The sequence below is a fragment of the Antechinus flavipes genome, chromosome 2 (assembly GCF_016432865.1).
Source record: "Antechinus flavipes isolate AdamAnt ecotype Samford, QLD, Australia chromosome 2, AdamAnt_v2, whole genome shotgun sequence".
Taxonomy (NCBI): Eukaryota; Metazoa; Chordata; class Mammalia; order Dasyuromorphia; family Dasyuridae; genus Antechinus; species Antechinus flavipes.
Genome location: NC_067399.1, coordinates 591,041,993 through 591,067,491, shown reverse-complemented (window position 1 = coordinate 591,067,491; position 25,499 = coordinate 591,041,993). Strand labels below are relative to the sequence as shown.

At 31.7% G+C, this 25,499-nt stretch overlaps 1 protein-coding gene across 4 annotated transcripts in view; it reads right to left on the bottom strand.

Moving 5' to 3' along the window:
* Positions 1–25,499, bottom strand: part of VTI1A (vesicle transport through interaction with t-SNAREs 1A) — a 424,902-nt gene that overhangs the window by 324,366 nt on the left and 75,037 nt on the right. For 2 of the 4 annotated variants that reach the window (XM_051981417.1, XM_051981415.1), the window contains exons 4-5: positions 9,019–9,096; positions 2,708–2,728 (exon numbers count right to left, since the gene is read on the bottom strand). In XM_051981417.1, the coding sequence (XP_051837377.1) occupies positions 2,708–2,728; positions 9,019–9,096 (99 nt within the window). The remainder of the gene's footprint in view (positions 1–2,707; positions 2,729–9,018; positions 9,097–25,499) is intronic. The other 2 variants (XM_051981418.1, XM_051981416.1) reach the window with 1 other exon arrangement.

Genomic DNA, 25,499 nt, shown 5'->3' with positions numbered 1-25,499 from the left:
TTGGCTATTACTGATATTAACTCCAGGAATTGATATAAAAGACAGTCTATTTTAATTATATGACAATACTTACATATATGAGATATGTGAACTTTAAATAATAAAAAAATTAATGCCATGAAATGTAGAAAACCAAATTATATGAAATACTAATGCTATAGTGGAACTATGTTTCTAAGATAATAATTCTCTTTCAATGTGTACATTCCTATGAAATAAAACTGAATGAAATGAATGTGTTTTGGAATTGTCCAATTTTATCACAAAAAAATTTTCACGTGAGAGGAATTAGTTCAACACCCATATTAAAAATGGCTCTCACTTGAGATTTTAGAATATTTGCACTTAAATTGCACCAAAATCAAGTTCTTGTATCCATTCTGCTACTTCATATTGTTCCCCTAAGTTATATGTTGTCCTGTTCTCTGAAAATGAAAGGCAAGACACTACAGTAGCATCTGATGCTTTCAACTTGCCTCCCCAGTCTCTCACAAATTCATTCTTCTTCTCAGCTCTTTTAAAACAGCAGAGTGAATGAGCACGAGCTGAAGACAGAGTATGAGAAAGCTGTACAAATATGAAATGCTGGTGATTCAGCCATTTTTAGAGCAGGATTCAAACTGAGAGCTTAGAAATGTCAAAGAAGTTTATCTTGATTTATACTAACACACAGCTTCCATCAAGACTACCCCATTAACATAGGTGAATTAGAATTGAGCATTTGGATGATAAAGTAGTAGATGTCACATTATCTCCAAATATGGCAAATCATAATTTCTCAAAAGGTAAGTATATGTACCTCTTCTGGAAAATTATTATTAAGAAGCCTTGATTGCTTATCTTACATGAGAAACATTAATACTTTAGCTGTATCATATATACTCTAAATACATCACAAACTAAGGCAAAGGCAGCACAGTAATTTAGTCTAGAAATATACAGAACAAAGTAAATTAAAATATATATTTCACAGGATAAACTCCATTAGTTGAATGATCTATTTATATTTCCAACAATTCCATTATAGTTTATAGTTTTCAAAACCATGCACTGAAGGGCCATTAACATAGGAAACACTGCCAATGTAAATAATAGAAGAATTCTAAGTAATAAGACACAGTAAATATATATATATATAATACACACACACACACACACACACACACACACCTATGTGTGTGTGATATACATATAAATGCAACATATCCAAATTTTTCCTATGAATTCCTGTCGTAAAATTCATCTTCACAAATTTAGGGCTTTTGAAGAAAACACTTACCCTTTAAAGCTATTATTTGCAACATGACACATTTCAGTAAACATATTACTGACAAATTTGGGGAGAAATAGAGATTCCTATTTTCTTCATATTGATCAAGACTTTGAGTTCTAACATTAATTCCATTAACATTTGAAAACTCAAAGCTCTAATTTTTAAAGCTACCTTAATGTGAATCTGGGCCTACAATGTCCCAAACTAGTATATATATACTGATAGAAGAATACTGTCCTATGGAAGAAGCAGGTTTGAATGAATCATCAATGTCCTCTACTTGTTATGTATTAGGACTTGGTTTACACAAATCCATTAAACATAATCATCTGCTTATGTGTAGGGACTAGAAATAGGAGACAGATATAAGAGAGGAAATCTGCCTACATTTCTTCTTCACTTTTCCTTCTGGCAACTGTTTATTAATGAAAATACATCAATAATGTACTTTGGTTAGAAAGAATTGTTGAAAACTATTATTTCCCATAAGTCCACAAATCAACATTAAATCAACATTATATATTCCTAAAACAACAAAAAAATCATTATAGCAAATGTTTCCTCAATATTGATGTTAAGATGTCATGAGAACAGTTCTGGCAGCTCTTGTTACAATATATAATTTTAAATTAATTTTAAAACTATAATATCAGCTATTGTTTCAACACAAAGTTGATGGCAACAAAGATCAATCATGCTTCATTAAAATCATAGTAATTGTAATTGTTATTGTATCATATGCCCCTGAAAAATATGCCCTCACTGATACTGAGAGGACACGAGAAGCAATGCAATGGTCAACTGCACTTTAAAATAGACTGCAAAAAATAATGGCACTTTTGATGCTTTTTTCCTATAAAATAAATATTGTTTAACAATAACAATAAAAATGGCTTTTGATAAAACTAGGAATCTGGGCACATTGGCCAGTAGTGCATTTATAATATAGATATTTCCCCAAAGAGAATTATAGATTAATAGGATCTCATATTATATTTAGCAATATCAAGGTAAAGAAAATGATTTTTCTTTTTTTAAGTAGCAGGAGGCTAATTAGAATACTATGAAGATATTCCCCTAATCAATTTTCAGAAAAACAATATAGTTAGTTTTTACAACTTGGCAAATCTTAAATTTCACAGATGATGCAAATACAGCTTTAAGATATAGTTTTATCATTCATCCCTTATCCTGCTTTGAATATGCCTACATTTCCATTGTTCTACTAAGCAATATGAATAACTATGGTGGGTGTTATTAAATATAGAGTTATTAAGGAAAAGCATAAAGTGGAGGATGGTTTTAAGCAATATAATCAATACCTGTGCTTTGTCAATTTCACTGTAACACTGAACCAAGAGATCTACTTGAGATTTAGAAATTCAGCTTTATGAAAAAGCCAGACAACAACAACAAAAGCTAGAAAGTACTCACCTCTTCACGTAATTTTATCAACTGCAACATGAACGCACCAAAAAAAAAAAAAAAAGATAAAAAGGAAAGAAATGGCAGGAAAGAAAGATCAGTTGTATGACAGGATACAGAATTAACATTGACAATTTATCTGTTTACATGTTTAGCATTTAAAAATCACAGACAAACACATTAAAAGAACCTAAACATAGACTACACGCAGAGTTTTTTGAACGAATAAAGATCACTTTCTCACACTGTCACATTAAACAAAGAGAATAGTGTGAAATTCTCTTTTAAAGTACATCTAAGACACCATCATGAAATAAAGGGGAATGACTTCATAGAAGTCTATATTATAAAGAAAAAAAAAACAAGTTTGCTGTTCCTCTCTTCTAAGAATGTACCACTGAAGAGGTTTTGTTATATACAAGTTTTTAGGATGTTTCTCTATTTGAGGTCTTGACAAATGATTTCTATTTTTACAAGAAATGAAACATTATTAGTTTGTACTATTTCACTGTTAATAACTGATAATTAAAGATTTACACATTAGCTACAAAACATGTGTGCTATTCTTCTATTAGGATAGAATTAAGTGGTAAGAATGTTTTCTTTAACGAAATGAACAAACTACATCACGAAAAAGAATGATTATTTAGGCCATGATTCATTTAATACAAGCTAATTGATGTTAGAAATAAATGTAATCATTAGCATTGTTTTTTTTTTTTTTTTTTGGTGAAGTTGTACAAATGAACTCAGTAGTTTTATTTTAAAATATCTTCAAATTTCAATCTGAATAAGTACTCTTACAAATTTAACAAACTCTACACAATAAGTGTTTTGAACTTATTTATATTTCAGACTCTCTTCAGTTAAATCAAACTAAAATCAAGTTCTTGTTATAACTGTGATATTGCTAAATTCTATGATACTTTGGTCATTTAATTTTTTTTAATTTAAATACCACATACAAAGTTGATTAATAATTATTTACAAAGTAGAAAAGTGGAGGCCCAAGTTATCTGGCTTCCCCATCTTGATATGCTTTTTTGACAGAGTCCTAAATCATATTAAATGTCAGTAAACTGTTGAACTGATTTTCATTCTTTTTCTTACCATGAAATACAGACTATCACAACAAAATATAAAGGATACAACTGCTACAAGCCTCAAATTTGCATTCTCATTTATTTTTTCATTTAACATATGACCTAATTTTAAAACACATGTAAATCTAACAGAACTAGTTTTTAAATCTATTTACTTATAAAAATATTAATCTCATACAATTCATCAAATTGGATCACTGTTTCTGGAGCAAAAGTAGAACAAGTTTGCCAAAATTCTATCAAAAAGAATGTATGCTACTATTACATTTTTGACACCAAAATTATTCTGATTCTTCGTTTATTTTATAACTAATTTTCAAATAAACAAGTAATATATTAGATCATGTAGAACCATTTCACAAAACAGAAGAGTAAGAATCTATTATATCAAAAATGCCAAATGAATTTATTTTTTAAGAAAATTCACTGTTCTTTCTTCAAAATGTACAAGTGGTTGTAATTACACGCAACTAGCAAGCTTGCCGACTCAGTAACCACCCAACATGTTAAGATGAAAGCTTCTAATCATTTTATTAAAAAATAAAAATAAAAAAAACAAACTATTTTTTAACCCAAGAAGTTACATTTTAAACTCAAGTGCCTGGCCTAGCATAAACTGTTCTCTCTTTTTTCCTCACCCTTTAAAAAAAAAAAAAGGCTAACATTAATTCGCCTCAAACAGAGCTGATTGGGGAGCAGATCACACAGCTATCTTTTCTTTCTAGGGTCACTATTTTTCAGTTGACTATGATACTTAAAGGGCCAAAGTTTAAAACTACTCTTCTGCAATAGAGACCATTTGAGGCATACCACCCTGCCATAATCAATGAGTGTTTAAAAATGCTCTCCATTTGTTTTTTCAATAGTTTCCAAACAAAAAATGTTCTATCTTGTTTGTGCTGCATGGCTGGCTTTAAGCTTTGCAAAGGATTTGTGGCTAAGCTAGGTAATAGAAGGTTTTTTTTTTTTTTTTTTTTTGTCTTTTTTTTTAAAGTTTAGACTGAGAACTATTCAAATTAACAAAAGATGTTTAAATTTTTTATAATTAACAACTAAACTAGCACCAAACAAAATAAATTTATTTTTGACTAAGTTCATCATGTGCTCAATTGTGAATGCATTTAAAGTGCATACAGGCACCATTTTAGGTTACGATAACTGACATTTCTTTTTGAAACAAAGATTTTTTTTTTTCAATGCAGAATTTGATGCAAGAGGTAATCTGCTCCTTTGTAGGCCAAAAAAATCTGGTTTACACTGGTTTGAACCAGTGGAATCTCTTGTGGTTAACCCTTCTGCTGTGACTAAAACAAAACTGCGTCTCAGAGCATGTGAGAGTGTGTGCGCGCATATGCCTCTGTGTGAGTGTGTGTGTGTGTGTGTGTGTGTGTGTGTGTGTGTGTACGTGTAAGGTGCATCACGTGACAGAGGAAACTACCGAAATTTTTTAAAGCTGATAACACGACTGCCGTCTCTGTCCGCATACAGATAACGAATAAATGCTGAACTCTATTAAACGCCCTTTACACATTATCGTGGGTCTAACACACAATTTTCTGAACTTATGATGACAGTCTATTTATTTTGCTATAAACCCTCAGCACGTAACGAACAGATTTGTGTCTGGTAATGATCTGCTCTGCCAGGGCTATATGAAATGATACCAACCTTCTTTAGATCTTGGGGAATTAAATTGACCGACTTCACCCCCTGGTCTGGAGCTGAAGTTTAACACACTTTATGCACAGCAAGTCCAAATCAGAACTTAAGAGAAGCTTGTAGTTAGGAAATTAAGTAATCATATTTCAGCAAAATACTGGTTTGCCACAAATATTTCAACAAATATTTGTAAATATGTTAGAATATATTTAATTTCTAACACATTTGGGATTGTCTTGGATTCATTATTAATCAATTTATTTTGCATATGGAAAATATAAAAATACTCTAATTCAAATAATAAAGGTTGGATTTCTATAAATGTCGATCATCATACTTTAATACAAAAAGACATCAACTGAATCTCATAAATTCTTTTTTTGGGGGGGCGGGGAACAAAGGAATGGATCCTTACTAAACTGAAATAATTTAATGCATATTAAAATGAAGATATTGTTGCAAATACAGGATCTCTATATCCAAGAACTATATATCCTATACTCTATATTCTCTTATAAGGCACTAATAAAGGCTGCCAGTCAGAATGGCAAATATGATTTGAAAATAATGAAACTAATAATGCTTAAACAAAATTCCTGGGCAAGTCGATAATCCAAACTCAATTCTAACATGCAGAGTAGATATTTTTGTTTCTCCTTTGTAAATGTGAAATGAGCCCCATCTGATTGTACTCACTGGATTTGAATCAGGAATGAATTAATTTGTACAAAGCAAAGCAATTACTTTATTAAAACAGCATGTAGTCAAATGAAGGACATCAAAGATACCATTTTTTAAATTCTTATTTTATGAAATTTTGACATACTTTAGCAAGGACAGTAGCTATAATTTTTACATACTTAAAAGTAAATTAATATATTTATAGTCAATTAACAGATTATAACCCTTCATATTATTATAAAAGTTTTATGTACCATGTCATTTCTTTGTAAAGTATTGAAAGAATAAGAAGGAATGGCCACTGAATTCGCAGTCTACTAAGTTTTTGAAGGATTCACTCTTAGGTGACAACAATAATAGTATAGTATAGACAACAATAATACTCTGCTCAACCCTAAGTATTTATCTAAATTACATAAGAATTTCAATCTAAGCATTGGAAATGCCAAAAATCAAGTTTATGTATTACCTAATCAAGTCTCTGAAAATAAACTTATCATAGTAAAACGTGTGTATTTAGTTCTAATATACATCTATTTTCTCAATCATTGATGTAAGAGAATTTATATTCAGGCCCAAGTTAAAGCCTTTTCTTTAAAAGAATAGCACTTTTTATTCTAGAATCTGAATACAGAATGATACATAAGAAAGTGGTCACACCTGCTTGTGGATGAGATGGGGGTATGAATATATTCCTCTGGAATAATTATTTCATAAAAGCCAGGTTCAATGATTTTCTTCCATTAACTGGGGAAAAGTATGATTTGGCAGCAAAATATCCCCCCAAAGTTGAGTTTGGGGGAGTCTATCCCACCTAAATCTACTTCTATACTGAAAAGTTCACAAAAGTCACAATCTAACAGCTACATATACTTGTGACTATAATTTATCACACTTGTATTTATTGAAGTGACAGTTCCTTACAACTGAACTTCAGGTTTTCCAAGCAGTCTCAGAATCTGTAAGCCTGTTTTATCTGAGTCCAGGAGAAAATTCTGCATAATCACTTTAAAGTGACAGGATTATAATTTGAACAATTCTGAAAATATGAACGCACCCTATTTTTGTGGAATATTTTTCTCTAGGCATGAAAAAAAAATCAGGCTTACAGATATATGAGGCAAACGTTTGAGGTACATAAAATGTCCATGGAGAGAAGAGAACATGTTAAAAATGGGATCACTGTCACAGTACTACAACATCTGTTACAAAGAAAGATTCTGAACCAGGCAGAAACTCCCCCTACTCTATTTCTTCTACATTAAGCAGTAGTTTCAAATAAGGGGATGATCTATAGCTTTTAAAGGAGTTGACATGGGAAATATGCATTCAATCATTTGGGAGGTTTAAAAGCAAGATAATGCTTTTGTTGTAGCAAAAATAGAAATAAAATCATGATAAATTAAATACTTATGAATACACTAAACCTTCTTTAACAACACAAAAAGAGAATATTTTCTTCTCATCCTTACACATTATTTAATCTATTATGAGTAAACCCCCTTAATCACAAGTCCCCTTTTATGTCTGATGTACTCAAAACACTTTTTTTTTCCTTAGGTATTCTCACATTTCAGTCAAGGGCCCGAAATCCCAAGTCATATCTTAACATGTTTACATGTCTGAACCCATGCTGATAACATCTAAATATTAGGGGGGTTGGGGAATGGAGAAGGAAGACTCTATATACAAAGCAAATATATCTAACTTGGTGATTCTTCCCTTTGAAAAAAAATCTTATTAACACATACAAAGACTCTACACTTAATGACTCCTGATATCAATATTGGAATAGATAAACGCTAATATCATGCAGGTGTGGATCACTCTCTAATATATCTAATCAGTAGAATGGAATAGAAATGTGCAATTTTTATAAAATTATCATGAGACAATATGTAAGTTTAGCTGAAGAGAGCTGACATGTACATTTCAGTTTGGTCAAAGTAAAGATCTTTATGATATTTGCCAAAGTAATATTAATTAATATGTTCAAGTTCTGTACCATTTATTTCTTTTGGAGTATCAAAGATAGTAAAACTACTTGAGAAATATTTTGCAGCTAGTCTCTGCATTTAGGTTCCTTATTTTTTTTTAAGCTGTAAATTTAACCTACACTAACTAAATATATCGACTTAGTCTAAAGATGGCTACAATTTTAATTCAGAAAACAAAGGAAGAATTTCATTAGATTGGTTATCTTTAGGATAACATTTAGGCCCTAATTGAAACTGACAGTCAAACTATATGACGTAGAAGAAATTGTGCTTTTTTTGGGATTATGTTGATCCTTTATAGTGACATAAAACATTTTCAAAGAAATATTTGTCATAAAAATGATTTCTATGCAAATATACTCTCTATGACAATGCCCTGCTTTCTCTCACAGTGTTACACTTAAAATCTGGATTTTGGTAAATTTATTATTTTTTTTAAGTGCCAAATAATAAGGAGGCTAGTCTTCTGTTAAATCTTACTCTCATTTCTTGCCTTTAAGTGTTGATTTAATTATAATACCTTATTATCAAAGCTGTATTATGTACTTTTTTATTCCTTTTACTTGTGTTTGAGGTGAAGACCTTGTCTTTGTCTGCAAACAGTGTGTTTCAAGTTATTCTTTAAGTACTAAATAATAAAGAAAAGAGAAGAAAAGATTTTTTTTTAAGATAGCAGACAGTGATCACAAGGTAAAGGGTTAAATGTAAGATCTCCAAGAAACATTTTGAAGTTGATTAAGACTCCAGCTTTGCATTAAACAGTATCACTTCCACATGAGTTGTTGCTAATGCTGTTAAGGAGCAGCTTGAGAAGCCCAGTGTGCCACTGACCTCCTTCACCCTCCAGCCACCCACCGGGGTTTCCTGATTAGCATTCTACCTGGTTCTCCGAGGAATTCCCATCATCCCCTAGGAGCTCATTCCGTACTTCGTCACTGTAGGCGATCCGTGACCTTTTCTGTAAAACAAAACAAAACAAAAAGACAGAGAGAAGCGTTAGGAAGTAAAGGAGCCGAAGCATTATTGGTATCAAGGCTGATCATCTTAAACCTCGGGAGCCCCCTAATGGATACCTATTTGCTAAAATCTGCAAGTCAAAGTTATTGAAAGTTTTGAACTTGAGAGTTTCAATGAAAATCATCTGAAACAAACAAAACTTGCTAACAATTCAACAATATCCTCCAAAATAGAAATATACTTCACTATCATTAATGAAATTAAAAGAGTTGTATACTATCAATTATATATCATTTTTTAAAACTTAATTAAGTTGAAATAAACATTAGTTATCTGAGAGAGAAAAGGCTCCTGGTTGTGATAAAGGCAAGGATATGTGGCAGTCTTTAGGATACACTATATGATATATGTCTTTTCCATGAGTGACTTCTATTGTAATAACATAATATATTCCCTGCAAATTGTAAAATCAATCAGGATTGAGATAGCATTAAAGAGAAGAGGGAATTTTCACAAGCTTTCCATCTGAAAACAATGTTTTAAGCACAGTTTAAAACTGGAGTGTGTCTTCAGTTTCTGATGATCTCCAGAAGAAAGGATGAAAAATTATGGGGATGAGGGAAGATGCTTTTCACGCCTCAGGTGCTTGTTCATGTAAAATACAAAACAGGTTAAATTTAATAATCCAGTAAATTAAGACAAATCACTTGTGATTATACTCAATAGACTTTTTAGACCATGAAGGATACTTTTATATAAGTATTTTCTGTTTTCCTCAAATAAAAAACACTTTTGAAAATGTTAAGAAATCATGAAGACAAAAGGTTAAATTGAAACGACCTATTCCTCATTATCCTCAACATCATTACTTCCAGTACAGTTACATTACCCTGCCCACTTTTGAAATGGCTAAGCAAAGACAAATAAAGAAAAGACACCAGGTCACCTGGCTTCTCTAACAGTTACTTCCTTTCCCCTATATATTCGTCCCTTTAGAATTATAACTCCTAATTCCCTACTTATTGAAGTATATGTTAAGACTCCATGTAGGTATATAAGAGATAAACTGAAACAAACAAAAAATATAAATAATGGTAAGTGAGAGTAGTTAAATAATGACACTTCTTTTTCAGCAGAATGAATTGTCAAGATATTTTAAAGAAAGAATCACAGAACATTAGAACTGAATGCGATCTGAGAAAGCACATACTCCAATTCCCTTCATTTTACAAAGAGGAAACTATTAGACTATTAGCCTCACAGATGTTAAATAACTTGTCCAAGTTTTAAAGTCAGGGGAAGAACCAGGAATAAACATGAGTCTCTTGACTTGAAATCCAGTGTTCTATAATACCACATAATCATATATTTAAAGGATATATAGATTCTGCAGATTTTTCGTACTGCAGAAAATAGTGGCAGCTTTAAAGTCATATTTTTAACATATAATCAATTAATAAGTCAAAATAGATGTTGCATATTGGCAAATGATAAAAGTTGTAAACAACATGATTGAATCTTTATAAAAGGAGAAACTGAGCCTGAGAAGTTAAATGTGGGCTGATGAGGAAGCAAACTTCATCATTTAATGTACAGATTGCACCTGATTACCATTATCAAAAAGAATTCTTCTCTTGTTCCCCTACAATGAATTATTTCTTGTCTAGCCATGTCTATTGATTTAATACTGAATCATGTTGAAATTAAAGCTGATGTAGAAGGACAGCACACATCAGGGACCCACTACAATATTTAAATCATGCCAAATCTTTCTTTTGCCCATTTGGAGATCTCAGCCACAGCAGTTTCAAACTAGCTAAGCAAAAAGTATTCAACAGCATTAAAGGAAATGAGAACCTTTAAACAGGCTGTGATATCAGAGCTGCCGTTTTAATTATTCATTTCATCACTATAGGGGACTAAAACATTCCACAGTATGCAAGAATATCATCTGGAGATTGTTTTTGTTTTTCTCTTTTTTCACCCAAAAGCCAACAAATTGGCATAGATTGTTCAATTACATTATTGTCATATTTTTATTTGATATATTTCAAAAAGGAAAGGAAATTACAAGTGTATAGCAATAACTATCCTATCTTGTTTTGGTTACCATCCATTTCTTCATCTGAAGACCAGGACTCAAGATGCTTATGTTCAACATCAGTTTAGTAAGCTGGTTTGGGGTCATATTTCCTCAAATTTAGGATATGTTTATTGAAACTTTTTTTTTTTTTTTTTTTGCAATTTGGAAGGCTGAAAGAAGCATTTTGATAGTTCTACATAGTATAATTTTTTAAAAAAACATGGACTTACAAATAGTTTGTTATATCACTATTTTTAATTTTATTTAACTATGTTAAAGCATAGGTCATTTCAAATATCAGAAAGAACTATAGAAATAGTACAATACAGGTCAAAGAAGAGTTAAATATTTAAATGAATGAGTTTTTTTAAAAATAAAAATGCTTTTTATATCATTATTTATCTATCTTTGGGTACTTCTATTTTCCTCCTCATAAAGATTTCCAAAAATTTAAAAATTATAATGTAGTTTTTGTAATTGCTGATTAGGGGAGAGAAAAGATAACACTTCAGATTAAAAGACTGCAAAATTACTCAAATAAAAAAAAAAACCCAAATACTTTTGAACTCTACATTGTTTGACTAGGATTCTCCCTCTCCCTCTACTCTCATAGCAAGTGTTTTGATTTTAATTAAAAAAGAAAAAAACTAAAAACTTTTCCATAAGTACAGAGTATGTCAATATTCACGATTCAAAATTATGGAAAATGAATTATCTCTTATAATTAGATAATCCTAACTAAAATATTTTTACTTTTCCATCAACTGTATATAAAATTGTACTTTAGCCAAATGCAAGCATGAGAATTTGAGCTGGAAATGTCACACACTCAGCTCCAGTTTGAAGGAACCCAATTCATAATGCATTTTATAAATAGTTAATGACTTCTATACATAAGCTAACCAGGCAAATCAAGAAATTGTCAACATTTTTAGTCTTAGTTGTCAGTTACCACTGTCTGCTGGCGCTTCATATGTAAGCTTCTGGAGAAGAGAGAAGCTCTATGCAGTTTGTAATCCAGGGAAATTTCTGGACTGTGCCATATGGGTTGAAAAGCTTCAACTGACAATATTTTCCAACAAAGATTTGTTAAATACCACTGCTTCTTCTCACATTCAGTTGTATGTTTGTGTGAAATTGTGTTATCCATTCCATCAGGACACCTACATTGGCATTCACTCAAAATCTTTAGCTTTACATGCAGGCCTAAAAAGACAGAGGACAATTAAAAGTACTGGTTATCTTTTGTAACAAGTTAGAGGCACAAAGTTTCTCTGGAGATTACAAAAATGAGCCTGTGGTTGCAAGGGGAAATTTCAGATTCAAGGCAGTTCTCACTTGGTATATGAACGAGATTTTTGCATACTGATTGGTTGATTTTCTTAAAGCCAAGTTCAAACAGATACACTTGCTCAGTTCTGTCTGGCAATTTGGCTTGAAACAATCTGTCTACTTGACCCGAGCCTTAACATTTCCCAACTGAACTGAATATGTTCATGGACAGGCACTACTAAATTAGAAACAAAATGAATTAACTTAGCTTAAACTAATTAAGAACTGTGATCTGCTGTACCACCTCCTGTATGATTCTACATGTGAAGTAGGGTACATGTAACCAGACGGAGAATTCAACAATCTACCACTAATATAAGCATAACAATGAAGTTGGTTTATTACTAAAGCATACGAGAAGTTAATTTCCATGGCATGCACATGGCAAAGCAATTGCTTAAATTGCCTCACCTGGGAATTTAATACAATGTTATCATCAGACCAGCCACATTGTAAATAGATTTATAATGCTTTCCATGTGCTGTGCTATGTTGCATATGAATTAAGTAATGATCTGGTATTACAATAAAATCAGCTAGTTCCCACCTGGAAGACAGGATAGTTTGCTAAATTAATACCTATATAACTACATCATAAAGGAAAAGAGGAGAAATCATCTTCATAGTATTCAACTGTAGCTTTAGGTGGCAAAACAAATAAGCTATAACTGTAGAAAAAAGTGCTCAATCTATTTCTAAACATCTGGGTCAATAAATTCCAACTCCTCTTTCATTCTATTTGGTCTAATTTTCCTTGTTTTCTATTACTCATCAGTATTTTCCACATTCACAAACATTAATAATGTTTTGTTTTGTTTTTTGTTATTACCTTTGTAAAAATTTGTCATACAAATACTGGGTATAAAATATTGCATGATTTTTACAACTAAGGAAGTTTTCCCAGACACTAATCAAACCAGTTTATGAGAGGGAAAAAGGCTTATGAATTTCTCCATGTCTAAAAGGAATGAGGCAAACAATCTATACTCTTCTATTGCTTTTTGCCATGTCTTTTAACTTGAATATATTTAATAATGTGCAAGAATTTATATGCAGTCAATTTTGCTATGTGTGATAAATTAATATTTCTGGATACCTCTATCATGTCCTATACATCTACAATAATATTTATCACTAACTTTTCCATATTTGTCATTTATTTTCTATCACACATTACCCATTTTTAACAAAACACTAGAATAATGCTGAGATAGCATTTTCTCAAATACATTTAATTTTAGATTAAATTCTGACAGTGCACAAGCACCCATTTCTAACCTCACTTCTATTCTCCCAGTCTCAACACTCTTTTCTTCTTACAGCATCTTAAGAGGATTATTTAGGCATGAAATGTAACTTCGACATGTTGGTACCAAGTAATTTGATGGAATTTTTATTAATTTTTTTCTTGTTGTAACACAACAATCATTGAATCATTTTCTTATCGAATGAATTTGAGGTTAAAATATATTAACACATACATGAAGTAAAGACAAGGTAAACTACTGGGCAAATGGTATTTTGTTGTTAATACATGAAAACTATGCTATACCAAGATGACAAATAATGTATTAAGATAATATAATTTAAATTTGGATCTAAGATATCCCAACTCCAAGACCATAAAAAGAGAATGTCAATAGAAATAATTTCATTTTCTCTTATCCTTTCTCTCAATCGTCTTCTCTTTATATATGTATATATATGTTACATATACACAAATGGATATGGATATATAACTTATTATCATAGATTCTTTATACATGTATATGGAAACATGCATATGTGTATATAAATACCAATATCAAAAGTAACAATATGTTGTCAAAAACCAAAGGCGATGGGTGGGGGGGGGGGGGAAGACTTCAGGAATATTCAACCACAGACAAAATATTTATGAATTCTTGTTCCATTAGCATTCAATAATTAAACCAATCTACAATGAAATACTTAGCAGTTTTCAATGTGGCCATTTGGTTAAAATTATTTATACCACTCTAATCAAGTATGAATCTTCAAATATAGAAATAACTATTGCCAGATAGTACATGTAAAGGTTTTTTGTAGAACTTTGTGTCATTATGGCCTTATAAACTCTGGTCTTATAAAAAATAATATGACCAAATCAAACTTTTAATGACAAATGATAATACAAAATAACTGCAGGGAAGTATCCTGTTGAATAAGTGCCAATCTGTTTCTCCTAAGCAATCATCCCTTTAAATATGGCTTACTTTGCTCAAGGGAGAACTCAGAGTTAAAGGTCAAGCTTATTCCCTTGAAACTATACATATCACATGTTGGTGAACACTACAACTTAATAAAGAAAAACAACAACCAAGTTCTATGCATGGCTAATGGACCATGTTCATGTCACCTAGATGGCTAATATTAACATAGCCTGCTAGCCTGCCTTCTAGTATGGTAGGGAAAACAGGTCACCTGTAAGAAAATTGTAACTCATTGTATGTTGGCATGCATTAACAGAAGGAGATATCCGATCTGAAAGGCCATAGACCTGAATTCAGTTGGGAAAAAGGGAAAAAAGGGGATCCATGATTAGGATTTTTTCCCTTTTTCTATGTATTCCTTTTTGACACAGTCTAATATTATTATTATATGGGTTTCTAGCTTTTTAATGACATAAATGTTTATGTGTTGTGATTATCAACATATAGATACGTAAATACTTTATGTAACTTTATTCCTTTTTTACTACTTGATAGAAACTACTATAGTTATTTAATATATAATAATGTACACACATATGTAAACACAACACATATAGATGTTAATAATTATAAAAACATTTCACAAAGACAGGATTGAATTGTATTTATGTTGAAAACCCAGACTGTCTCAATGCTATATTATTTTATGATCTACAAAATGGGACAGTCAGGAAATCAAAACATTGAGTGCCTTCATTTCCCTAGTGCTTTTAAGTTTAAATGTGAAATTGCAGGTTCAAATTTCAAGCATCATAAGAAATTTGTATTACTGTACTTCTGACTAAGATATATATCTGATTCTGTTTTAAGCAAAAAGTGTGACTGTGGCTATATTCATGTTAGCTCACCAGCAAATTACTATATTTGCTTATGAGGAAACAATAATTTCCAACATTTCTGGATAATATAACACATAATGAATTAATGAATTAATGCTGTGTAGGGTTTCTTAATTGTGAAATAATAAACAATCTCACTGGTTGTACTTTAGTAAAAAATATCTAAAAGGTTAATATTGAATGTACTACATACTGGAAAGAAAAATTTTCCTACATATGTGTGTATACTACTCAGGAGATGATTTATTCCTAACTGAAAGGGAGAAAATGAATAAAATGGAAATTGATATAATTATAAAGTAATTCACATAACTTACTAATAGAAATAGAAGGCTTTATTTGCATGGTTAGAAATTACAATGAAAAGCATTCCTTCAATTCAATTTAATCAATAAGTATTTATTAAGCACCTATTTGATTTCTTAATAACATTTTCTAATCTGGCCACAATCTTGCTTCTAAAACTTAGAGATGCTTTACTCCTGGCTGCCCTGAAATTTTCCTATTGGAGGATGAAAGACTATTAGAGAGAAAGTCTTATTCAACATCTTGCTTTTTACAGAAAGGAAGACTGAGGTCCAGACAGATAAAATGAATTTGCCCAAAGAAACAGAACTGGTAACAAGGTAGAGCTGGTTATGAGGTACAGCTGAAACAACAACAAAGTCACACTGAGGCCCAGATAATATTTTATCATTCCTTTCCCACATCCACAATACTTCACGCTTTTGTAAGATGGTTCACTCTGTTATACATTAGATAAGTTCTACCATAATAACTCCACATTAAAAAAAAGTGATTATCAAGATGATCATGTTGCTGGTGAATGAAATCTAAAAAGCAATATTTACTTATATAAATGTCATAAAAGCTTATTGGGGGGTCAAGAATTTTTAATTTCATCAAAGACCTAATCTTACAGAGTAGGTCATATCATTTGTAGATATAACTAGTTATTTCTAGAAATTAACCTTTTTCAGACCATCTAGAACAATTTAGCTACATAGCCACCTGAAAGGATTATTACATCTATTACTAAGCAGCATCAGGGTACATATAACATAGCACTTATAAGATATACAAGAAAGTGACTTGAAAATAGTATAAACACTATTCTTGAAATCTATTCAGTATAAATGAAAGAAGGCTTTAAAAATATTGTTAGCATATTCAAATCTAAAACCCCGATATTGCCAAATTCCATGCAGTATGGTATGTTGTAGATATACTACTGTCACATATCATATGCCTTTTAATGATTTATTCAAAAGTCATAAAACTGCAATATAACAAATCAATTTACTGTTTCTCCTAAGTAATCATCCCTGTAAATATGGCTTACTTTTGCTCAAGGGATTTCTTAGAATTAAAGACTGCTTATGCCCTTGAAACTGTGCATGCCATATATTGGTGAATTTTGGGAGAATACATTTGATATTTGAAGATTATATCTAAATATGACTGATCATAGTCTATATACCATCATAAAGTGAATTGAAATTAGTTGTACTATACATGATTTCTAGGAATAACATTCTTCAGAGATAGCTCTTAGTTTTCAGCTGTTCATCTAGTGCTTAGAAACTATTGCACAGCTATTTTGCCTTGGTATTTGGTGAAATTGAAAAAGGTCTTGAATTTAGACCCTAGTATCAATACTAACCTAAATAGGGTTTCTAGAAATCTTGAACAAAATCAAGAAAGTAGATCTCCATTATACACAGCAACATCAAGATTATATGATGATCAATTTTGATGGGACATGGCTCTTGTCAACAATGACATGTTTCAGACTAGTTCAAGTGGTCTTGTGATGAAGAAAGCCATCTGCTCCCAGAGAGAGGACAGTGGGGACTAAAGGTGGACCACAATATAGTATTTTCACTCTTTTTGTTTCTGTTTGCTTGAATTTTTTCTCTCATTTTTTTTTCCTTTTTGATCTTATTTTTCTTGTGCAGCATGATATTTGTGGAATATGTATAGAGGAATTGCACATGTTTAACATATACTGGATCACTTGCCTATTAGGGGAAGGGAGGGGAGGAAGGGAGGAAAAAATTAGAACACAGGGTTTTATAAAGGTGAATGTCAAAAATTATCCATGTATATATTTGGAAAATAAAAGGCTTTAATTTAAAAAAACAAAAACAAAAACAAAAACAAAAAAAAAAAAAAGGAAGTTGATCTCATAGAAGAAACTCAGGTTTCAACTAAAGACTGGTTATGATGGAATCTTGCCATCCTTATTACCTTGAGATACATGAGCCTAAATTTTGCCATTCTAAAAGAATCAGTAGAGTTTAAGTAATACAAGAGCTGGAAAGAATGTGTATGTTACATAATTTTATATAATATGGGGCTCTGTGTTGGTGCTTACAATGATATAGACACATCAACTATAGTTTTAAATTAAACACAAAATTTTGAAGATTTTCTTTTAACCATTTTCATTCCAAAATACCTCAACAAAATAATGATTTTTTCCCATCCAAAATGAATTATTGTACCAACTTTTAAGATATCTATGCAATATTTGTATCAAAACAAAATCTAGTAAATTTTAGTGAGAAACAATGGTTATACCCATAGCAAAATAATTTCTGCACTGCAATTAGAATCAATAAAAAATTAAGTTTTATGATAAGATAGCATATAATCATAAAATAATATTCAGAGTATGCTATATTTCAAAAAGCAGATTCTGTGTTATTCTTTTATATCCAGTGGGGAGAAAATAATTTATAAATAATTCACAATCTTTTATCCTAATTTTTCTTAAATAGGATAATTAAATCTATTAGAATTTTCTTTATATACCAATCTTAGGCTATTTTTCCAATATCTAAAAGCACAGAATAGTCTTTAAATGGAAGTATAAACTTTTAGCCAGTGAGAAGAATTATTATTATATAGCAAATAAACATATTTAAAAGAAAAATATTTCAAGTTTATCTTCTTTGTTTCTATTGTTAAATATTAAGTTATTTTAGGTCACTATTACACAAAACTAATTTTTTTTCTGATATTACCTATAATTTAGCATTTTAAAACCATAAATTCACAATTAGCATGAATTAATTTCCTCTTCCCCTATTCAATTTGTTCTTCTGATCCCTTTCAAAATACAACTAAAAATCTGAAAAAAATTTGCCCTCAAAAAAATTTTACCTCAATCTGATCCTTCTTCAATCCCATATCTTTGGTACTTAATAGCTACAGTTATATTTTAAAAAGATGAAATTACATATAAGTTATGTTATTATAGATGCCATCTTCTGTGTTTACATATCATTTTCAATTGATTTATACTTTTGCCAATTGGCTTATAAAATTTTCAAGATTTAGGTCTACATTCATGTATCAATAAAACAATAGGCTACAATCTGTAGAAGACAAAAATGGAGGTTATAAAACCTTATGCCACAGAAAAACTAAACTAAAGCCTTCCTATTCCCTGTAAATTGTAATAAAAGAATAGTCTCAATTTCTTTCCTTATACTTTTTTTCTGAATTTCAACCAAGTTATTATACACAAATTATATTTGTGGGATAATTTCCACAGAAAAGTTTTATCAACACCTTGAGAAATATACAGAGAAGTTTGCAGGGGCAAAATCGTGACTTGTCATCTTAGATAAGAAAAGTGAGCCCCTTCAGTTCCATCCCAGGCAACTCTAAAATCCACAGAAAAGACTCAAGCTACAACCTTTTTCATAATAGCTATAAGTTAGAATGGAAGGAGAATTTCCTTAACAAAAGCCAATATACCCTGAGAAAATTTTTAAGCAACAAACCGCTGTCTGTCTTTATAAGTCAATATGGCATTTCCTTTTAATTTCAAATAGAAGCATCTCTCATATCAGCAATCTTATTGTTCTCATAGGTTAGATATTCCCATTTGTTATTAGAAAAAAACTACTAGACAATCATCACAAACAAACTGATGTGTATACATATTTCTCCTTTGTTTGTTTGATTTGTGGACCTGAGGAATATGGATTACCTCTGTTATCTGCACAAACAAGCTCTGCTCCAGTCCTGGCATTCAGTCAGCTTTGATCTTGGGGACCCCAAATTGTACCGTTAGGCAACAGAGAGCACCTATCTAGATTGAACTGTCATACAAATAGATTTTTGTCAGCCACTCAATTTGTATTGGGGAACATGCCAACAAAAACAAAACTCAGCAATTTAAAACAACAAAACAGTGCCTGTGCTGACAGGAACAAATTACTACATTCCAAATGAATAAGAATTACTGTAGATCACAGATTCTGCATATGAACACTTCACCAAAAAGTAGGGAGAAATAACTCTCTGAAGTAGTTCTATATATGTGCTATGTTTGTAAGATAACCCAGAGTAAATGGAATATTTACTACAAATAAACATACAAAGAAGTTGCAAGATACACCTAAAATGAATTAAATGTTAACAATGGTTATTAGCAGGACATGATAACAGTGAAGCCTCATAAAGTTCCACTTCAGAATTCTATAACTAGCCAAAGCCAGTCATTATCAGCTACATTCCTAACTTGAAAAATGATTCATAAGTCACCAACCCTTTGAAGGTTCAGTGTCCTGGAGAAACAGATGCTGCTGTCCCTTTGGGGAAAAGAGGTGAAACTAGTGTCCAAAATTCCTGTTTAGGAGGTGTTGAAGCCCTAGGATGTGAACCATGAGCTCATTTGAGATCTTCTACTTTCATGCAGAAAATCCTCCTTTAAAAGCAAATATTCCTGCAATGAAGACATTGCAATGCTAGTAATTTCATTCTATATCGCATTCCCTTTAAGAAAATCTTTTAAAAGTATTGATCTGTTTTCATTTGGGGACAGTACTAGACACCAGTATTTAAAAGGTGATTTTTTTTTCCTTTTCCTATATGTGGAAATTCAAATGGAGTAATTATACTTTAGAAAGGTGGGGAATCACTTAACCTGTCATTGTCTAAAGTATTAAAAAAAAAACTTGGCATAATTGTAATTTCATTTCCATCAAAGCCACATAAGACAAATTTCCATTCTGAAAGCTACATAGTTATTATTCCTTTATTGAAATAAGATCCTGGATTTCTGAAAGCACAAACAAATGTCCAAGAAGTAACTAGATGTGCAAATTCAGCACTATTGCTTCACTAAAGGATAAAAAGGAAGTAATTAGGTATGAAGGACAAAAACCTCAATAGAATCCAAGTAATTTTACTAATTAGGAACAGAATCAGTAATTCAAATGCAAATATTTAAGTTTTGAGTAGGAGTTATTTACAGCACAGCTGTATATTGTGAATGAAATAGTTTGCATGATATTTGTGATAAAGTCACAGAGAAATTTTAAAAGAATGATTATGATGTAGTAGAAAGATTATTGGATTTGAAGTAAAACAAAACAATACTAAAACCTTAGGTTTGAATTCCAAATCGACTATTTCCTTACTATCTGAATATAGACAAGACATTTCAAATCAAATCAACAAGCATTTGTTAAACATTTATTACACTCCAGGTACTGTGCAAAGTGTTGGGGATTCAGAGAAACAGTTCCAATTCTTAAGAAACTCACTACTGCAGGAGACAACATGCAAACAACTATGGGGGTGGAGGAAAGGGAATGATTTCTTACAGAAAATGGGATTTGAGGTGGAACCTGAAGGAAGCCAGGAGGCAGAGATAAAGAAAGAATTCGAGATATGTTGGATATCTAGTTAAAATGCAGTCTGGAGATGGATTGTTACTGTGAGGAGCAGCAATGAAGCCAGTATTATTGGATTACAGAGGACTTAGAGGAGAGTAAAGATGATAGGAGTGGTAGAAAGAGGCAATTTATGAGGGCTTTTAAAAGCCAAAGGTATAGGGGCAGCTAGGTGGTACAATGGATAGAACACCAGCCCTGAAGTCAGGAAGACCTGCGTTCAAATCTGATTTCAGACACTTAACACTTTCTAGCTGTGTGACACTGGGCAAGTCACTTAACACCAATTGCTTCAGTTAAAAAAAAATAAAAAAAAAAGTCAAAGGGATTTTATATGTGCTCTTCAAGATAACAGGGAGCCAATGAAATTTATTATATGTAGAGGAGTGACTTAAGTCAGATGTGTGCTTTAGGAAACTCATTTTGTCTAGAGTGGGGAGACTTGTGGCAGGCAGATTAACCAGCAGACTATTATAACAGTCCGGGCAAGTAGATGAGGGCCTGTACCAGACTGATAGCAGTGTCACAGGAAAGAAAGGGACATTACACAAAAAAAATGTTGTGAAAGTAAAAACTGACAGGACTAAACAATTGATTGGATACTGGAAGTGGGAGTGAGGAGTGAATAGGGAGACTAGGTAAACAGTAGGACTCTGGACAGTAATAATTTTTTTTTTAATTTTAAAAGACATAAAGAGAGAAGGGTTTTAAAGAAAAAATTATGAGTTCAATTTGGGATGTGTTTACTTTAAGACGATCATAGGACATCTAGTTCAAGATGTCAATAAGCAGTTATGAGATTGACTGGTGATTGGGGCTGGATAAATAGCTTTGATGATCACCTGAATAAAGATGATAATTGAATTCAGGGGAGTTGATAAGATCACCAAACAAAGTAAGTAGTACATAGAGAAAAGAGCAGCTAAATAGAAAAAAAAAAGACAAGAAGCTGTCACCAGTTCAAGCAGATTTCCTTAATATGATAATAAATTTCTTTTCTTTTCAAAAAGAAAAAGCCCCAAATAAAAAGCTTTAATAAAAATAAAAACCAAAAAATGCCCAAATGGACAGAAAAAGAGAAAAAGAATACACACACACACACACACACACACAGAATTATGCCATCTTGCCTCAGGTCTCTCCCCACTCAAATCCATTTCCCGCCCAAAGAGTAACTATGTGATTTTCCTCATTCACAGATCTGATATCACTTATCTACTGAACAAACTACAGGGCCTTCTTATTGCCCTCAGGATAAAATATAAACTCCTCTATTTAGCTTTCAAAGACTTCACAATATGGTCCCAATATATCTTTACAGAAAAATTCTACATACTCTCCTCCTTCCCAAGCTCTACAATTCAACTCAACTTTTTCTCACTCACCAACATAAGATGCTCCTCCCACTTCAGTACCTTTTTACTAGCCAACCCTAAGCCTTAAATGTACTCCTTCACTGTTACCTCATAGACACTCTGTCTTTATTCAAGGAACATTTCTTCTTCATTCTCACTTCAAGAGGAAGCTCAAGCACCATCTTTCCTGACATTCCCAATTACTAATGGTCTACCAACCAAACTACTATCTTGTATTTAACTACTATGCATATATTTGTATGTGTATATATGTGTATGTGTTATAGTAGAAAGAGCTACTCTTAGAACTAATAAGACTAAGAATCTCACCTCTTATCATACACATTCTGGCTGTGTGCATGTAGATAAGTTACTTAACCTCTTACTTCTCTTGATAACTCTAATATTACAAGCTATAGAGAAGGCAGACCTGTGGAAGAGGGAGGAATTTATGACCAAAGAAGAACTAGAGATCACTGTTTACCACAAAATAGAAAATTTTGATTATATCAAATTGAAAAGTTTTTGTACAAACAAAACAAATGCAGACAAGATTAGAAGGGAGACAATAAACTGGGAAAACATTTTTACAGTCAAAGGTTCTGATAAAGGCCTCATTTCCAAAATATATAGAGAAAAAAGATATAGAGAAGGATGCCAGCCTGTATAGGTACAGAGAGCATTCCCTCACACAATAAATCCTCCTACTAATACACAGATACAATCCCTATCTCCTATATGTACACATATCTATTCTGTAATTATCCCCCAAAAAGCTTACATTAGAATGGGGAAAGACAAAACAAAAAGGGGAATTGGAAACAAAAACAAAAACAAAAAAGGATGGATGGAAGGGGGGAAGAGAGTAGCCCAACAGGACTACATTAAAGAGATGGAAATGTTCAGAAGATGAGTGCACCTGGAGTGAAATGAGCATGATTTTAGTTTTTCAAGAAATGTCATTCTTGGCAAAGGATTCACCAATAAGGAAAGCAGATGAATTCTAAGGTTCCCTCATGCACTGTAGTTCTGAAGTCTGATTAAATTTGTTTTTTCAAATGATAACAAATTTAACAGGAGAAATATTGGAAAATCTTTATCTAAAAATTATAGCCATAATTTCTTGAGTCTAAGCATCACCAAATTATAGGGCATATGGTCTAAACAGTTCCTACTTTTATCCTTTTTTCTTTTATTTTTTGTCAAATTCAAAGCCATGAGAGCAAAATTCTTAAGTCAGCACTTCCTTCTTGTTTTTTGTTTTTTTAAAACAATTTTTAACAATTTTGAACAATTTTTTTAATATAGGAAAATAGAGGAATACAACATAAAAAAAAGTCTTGTATTATTTTAATCCAAAGAACCTTCCAATATGTCCTTGGGTTGTTTTTCAATGTTCTTGAACAGAATATTCATATCCAGATAATCAGTTATTTGCCGACTAAACTTTGACATGATTTGGCAAAAAAAAAGGTATTGTAGGTGTGTTTAATTTTTACTATGATAGCACTGGACAGGGGCTGACAATAATTCTATCCTCTAAAAAGAACCTTATACAATTAGGTGCTCAATAAAAATCCATTAATAATAAAATCTTAGGGCCAGAAAGGACCTTGAGAGGTCACCTTAGTCCACCTCCCTGCCTTTAGGTAATATGACTTGAATATTACTTCTCATTGATGAGAATCTTTCTATTTTATAGGCCTCATGATGCCAGTCCCATAATTTTTATCAGCAATGTTTTACACCACTCATTGTCATAGATTTTGTCCTTATAATTTACCAAAACCCTGATGCTATAGATAAGTTCACAGTAAAGGCTAAAAGCAGCTGGTGGCCATTCTCTGTATAAAAGCTTTTCATAGACATGAAGAAAGTAACTACCTTCCCTCAGCTTTCTACTCAAAAAGAGAAAACAACAGGACCAGTATTCATCAGATTGATTTTCCAACCCTTTAATCATCTCTTTTACTATCCCCTGAATCTCTTCCACATTCTCTTTGGGCAAAGAGCCCTATACTGGACCAAGCATCTGATCACAGGGTCTCTCCAAAGTCTAACATATGTTAAAATATACATTTTCTCAGGATGCAAGTTGGATGAGAAGGCATCTTTACTAAACTTCATTACTGAGCTAAACAGTACAATACTGGGGAAAAAAGATTTTCCAAAATGCAGCATGAATCTTGAAGACTTATTTTTAGAAAGGCATTCTAAGACTTACTTGCTAATACCTTACCAGCCAGTTAAAACAATGGGGAAACAATTCACAAGATTAAGAAAAATTCCTTCAACCAGGAGTTTTTTTTTTTAGACTGAAGTAGTTTTCCAAGAGAAACAGAGAATCGCCATGTTTCACTCATCACATAAAGTCAACTGAACAGAGAGCAATGAAGAGTATGCTACTGGGGGCAGTCATACTTTGGCCCTTTAAGAGGCAACAGATTTAATGAATCATCCATTCCTAATTCCTACAAATCTATGATATCAGATTTATATGAGATCAGAAATTATTTTCATTGTGACTAAATCCCCAAGGAATGATAACATTAGTATTTTATTAAGCTCAGATAACAATACACAGTAAAACTTTTAATACCTAGCAGTTAAGCGTTAAGATAATTTCTGTCTGATATAAGAAATAAGTTTAAAAATATCATGGTTTTCCTTTTTTTTTTTTTTTAACCCTCTCTGGATTCCAGAAGGCATCAGAATGAGAGTGCAGTGTGAAAGGGTATTTTAAGAAGGATTTATTCAGTACTTTAATTTTCATTTTGAGATTTCATTAATTTCAGAATCAGAAACACAATATATGTGAAACTACTATTTCTTTACTAGTACCAATGAAGAAATAGAAAATTGGATATTTTAT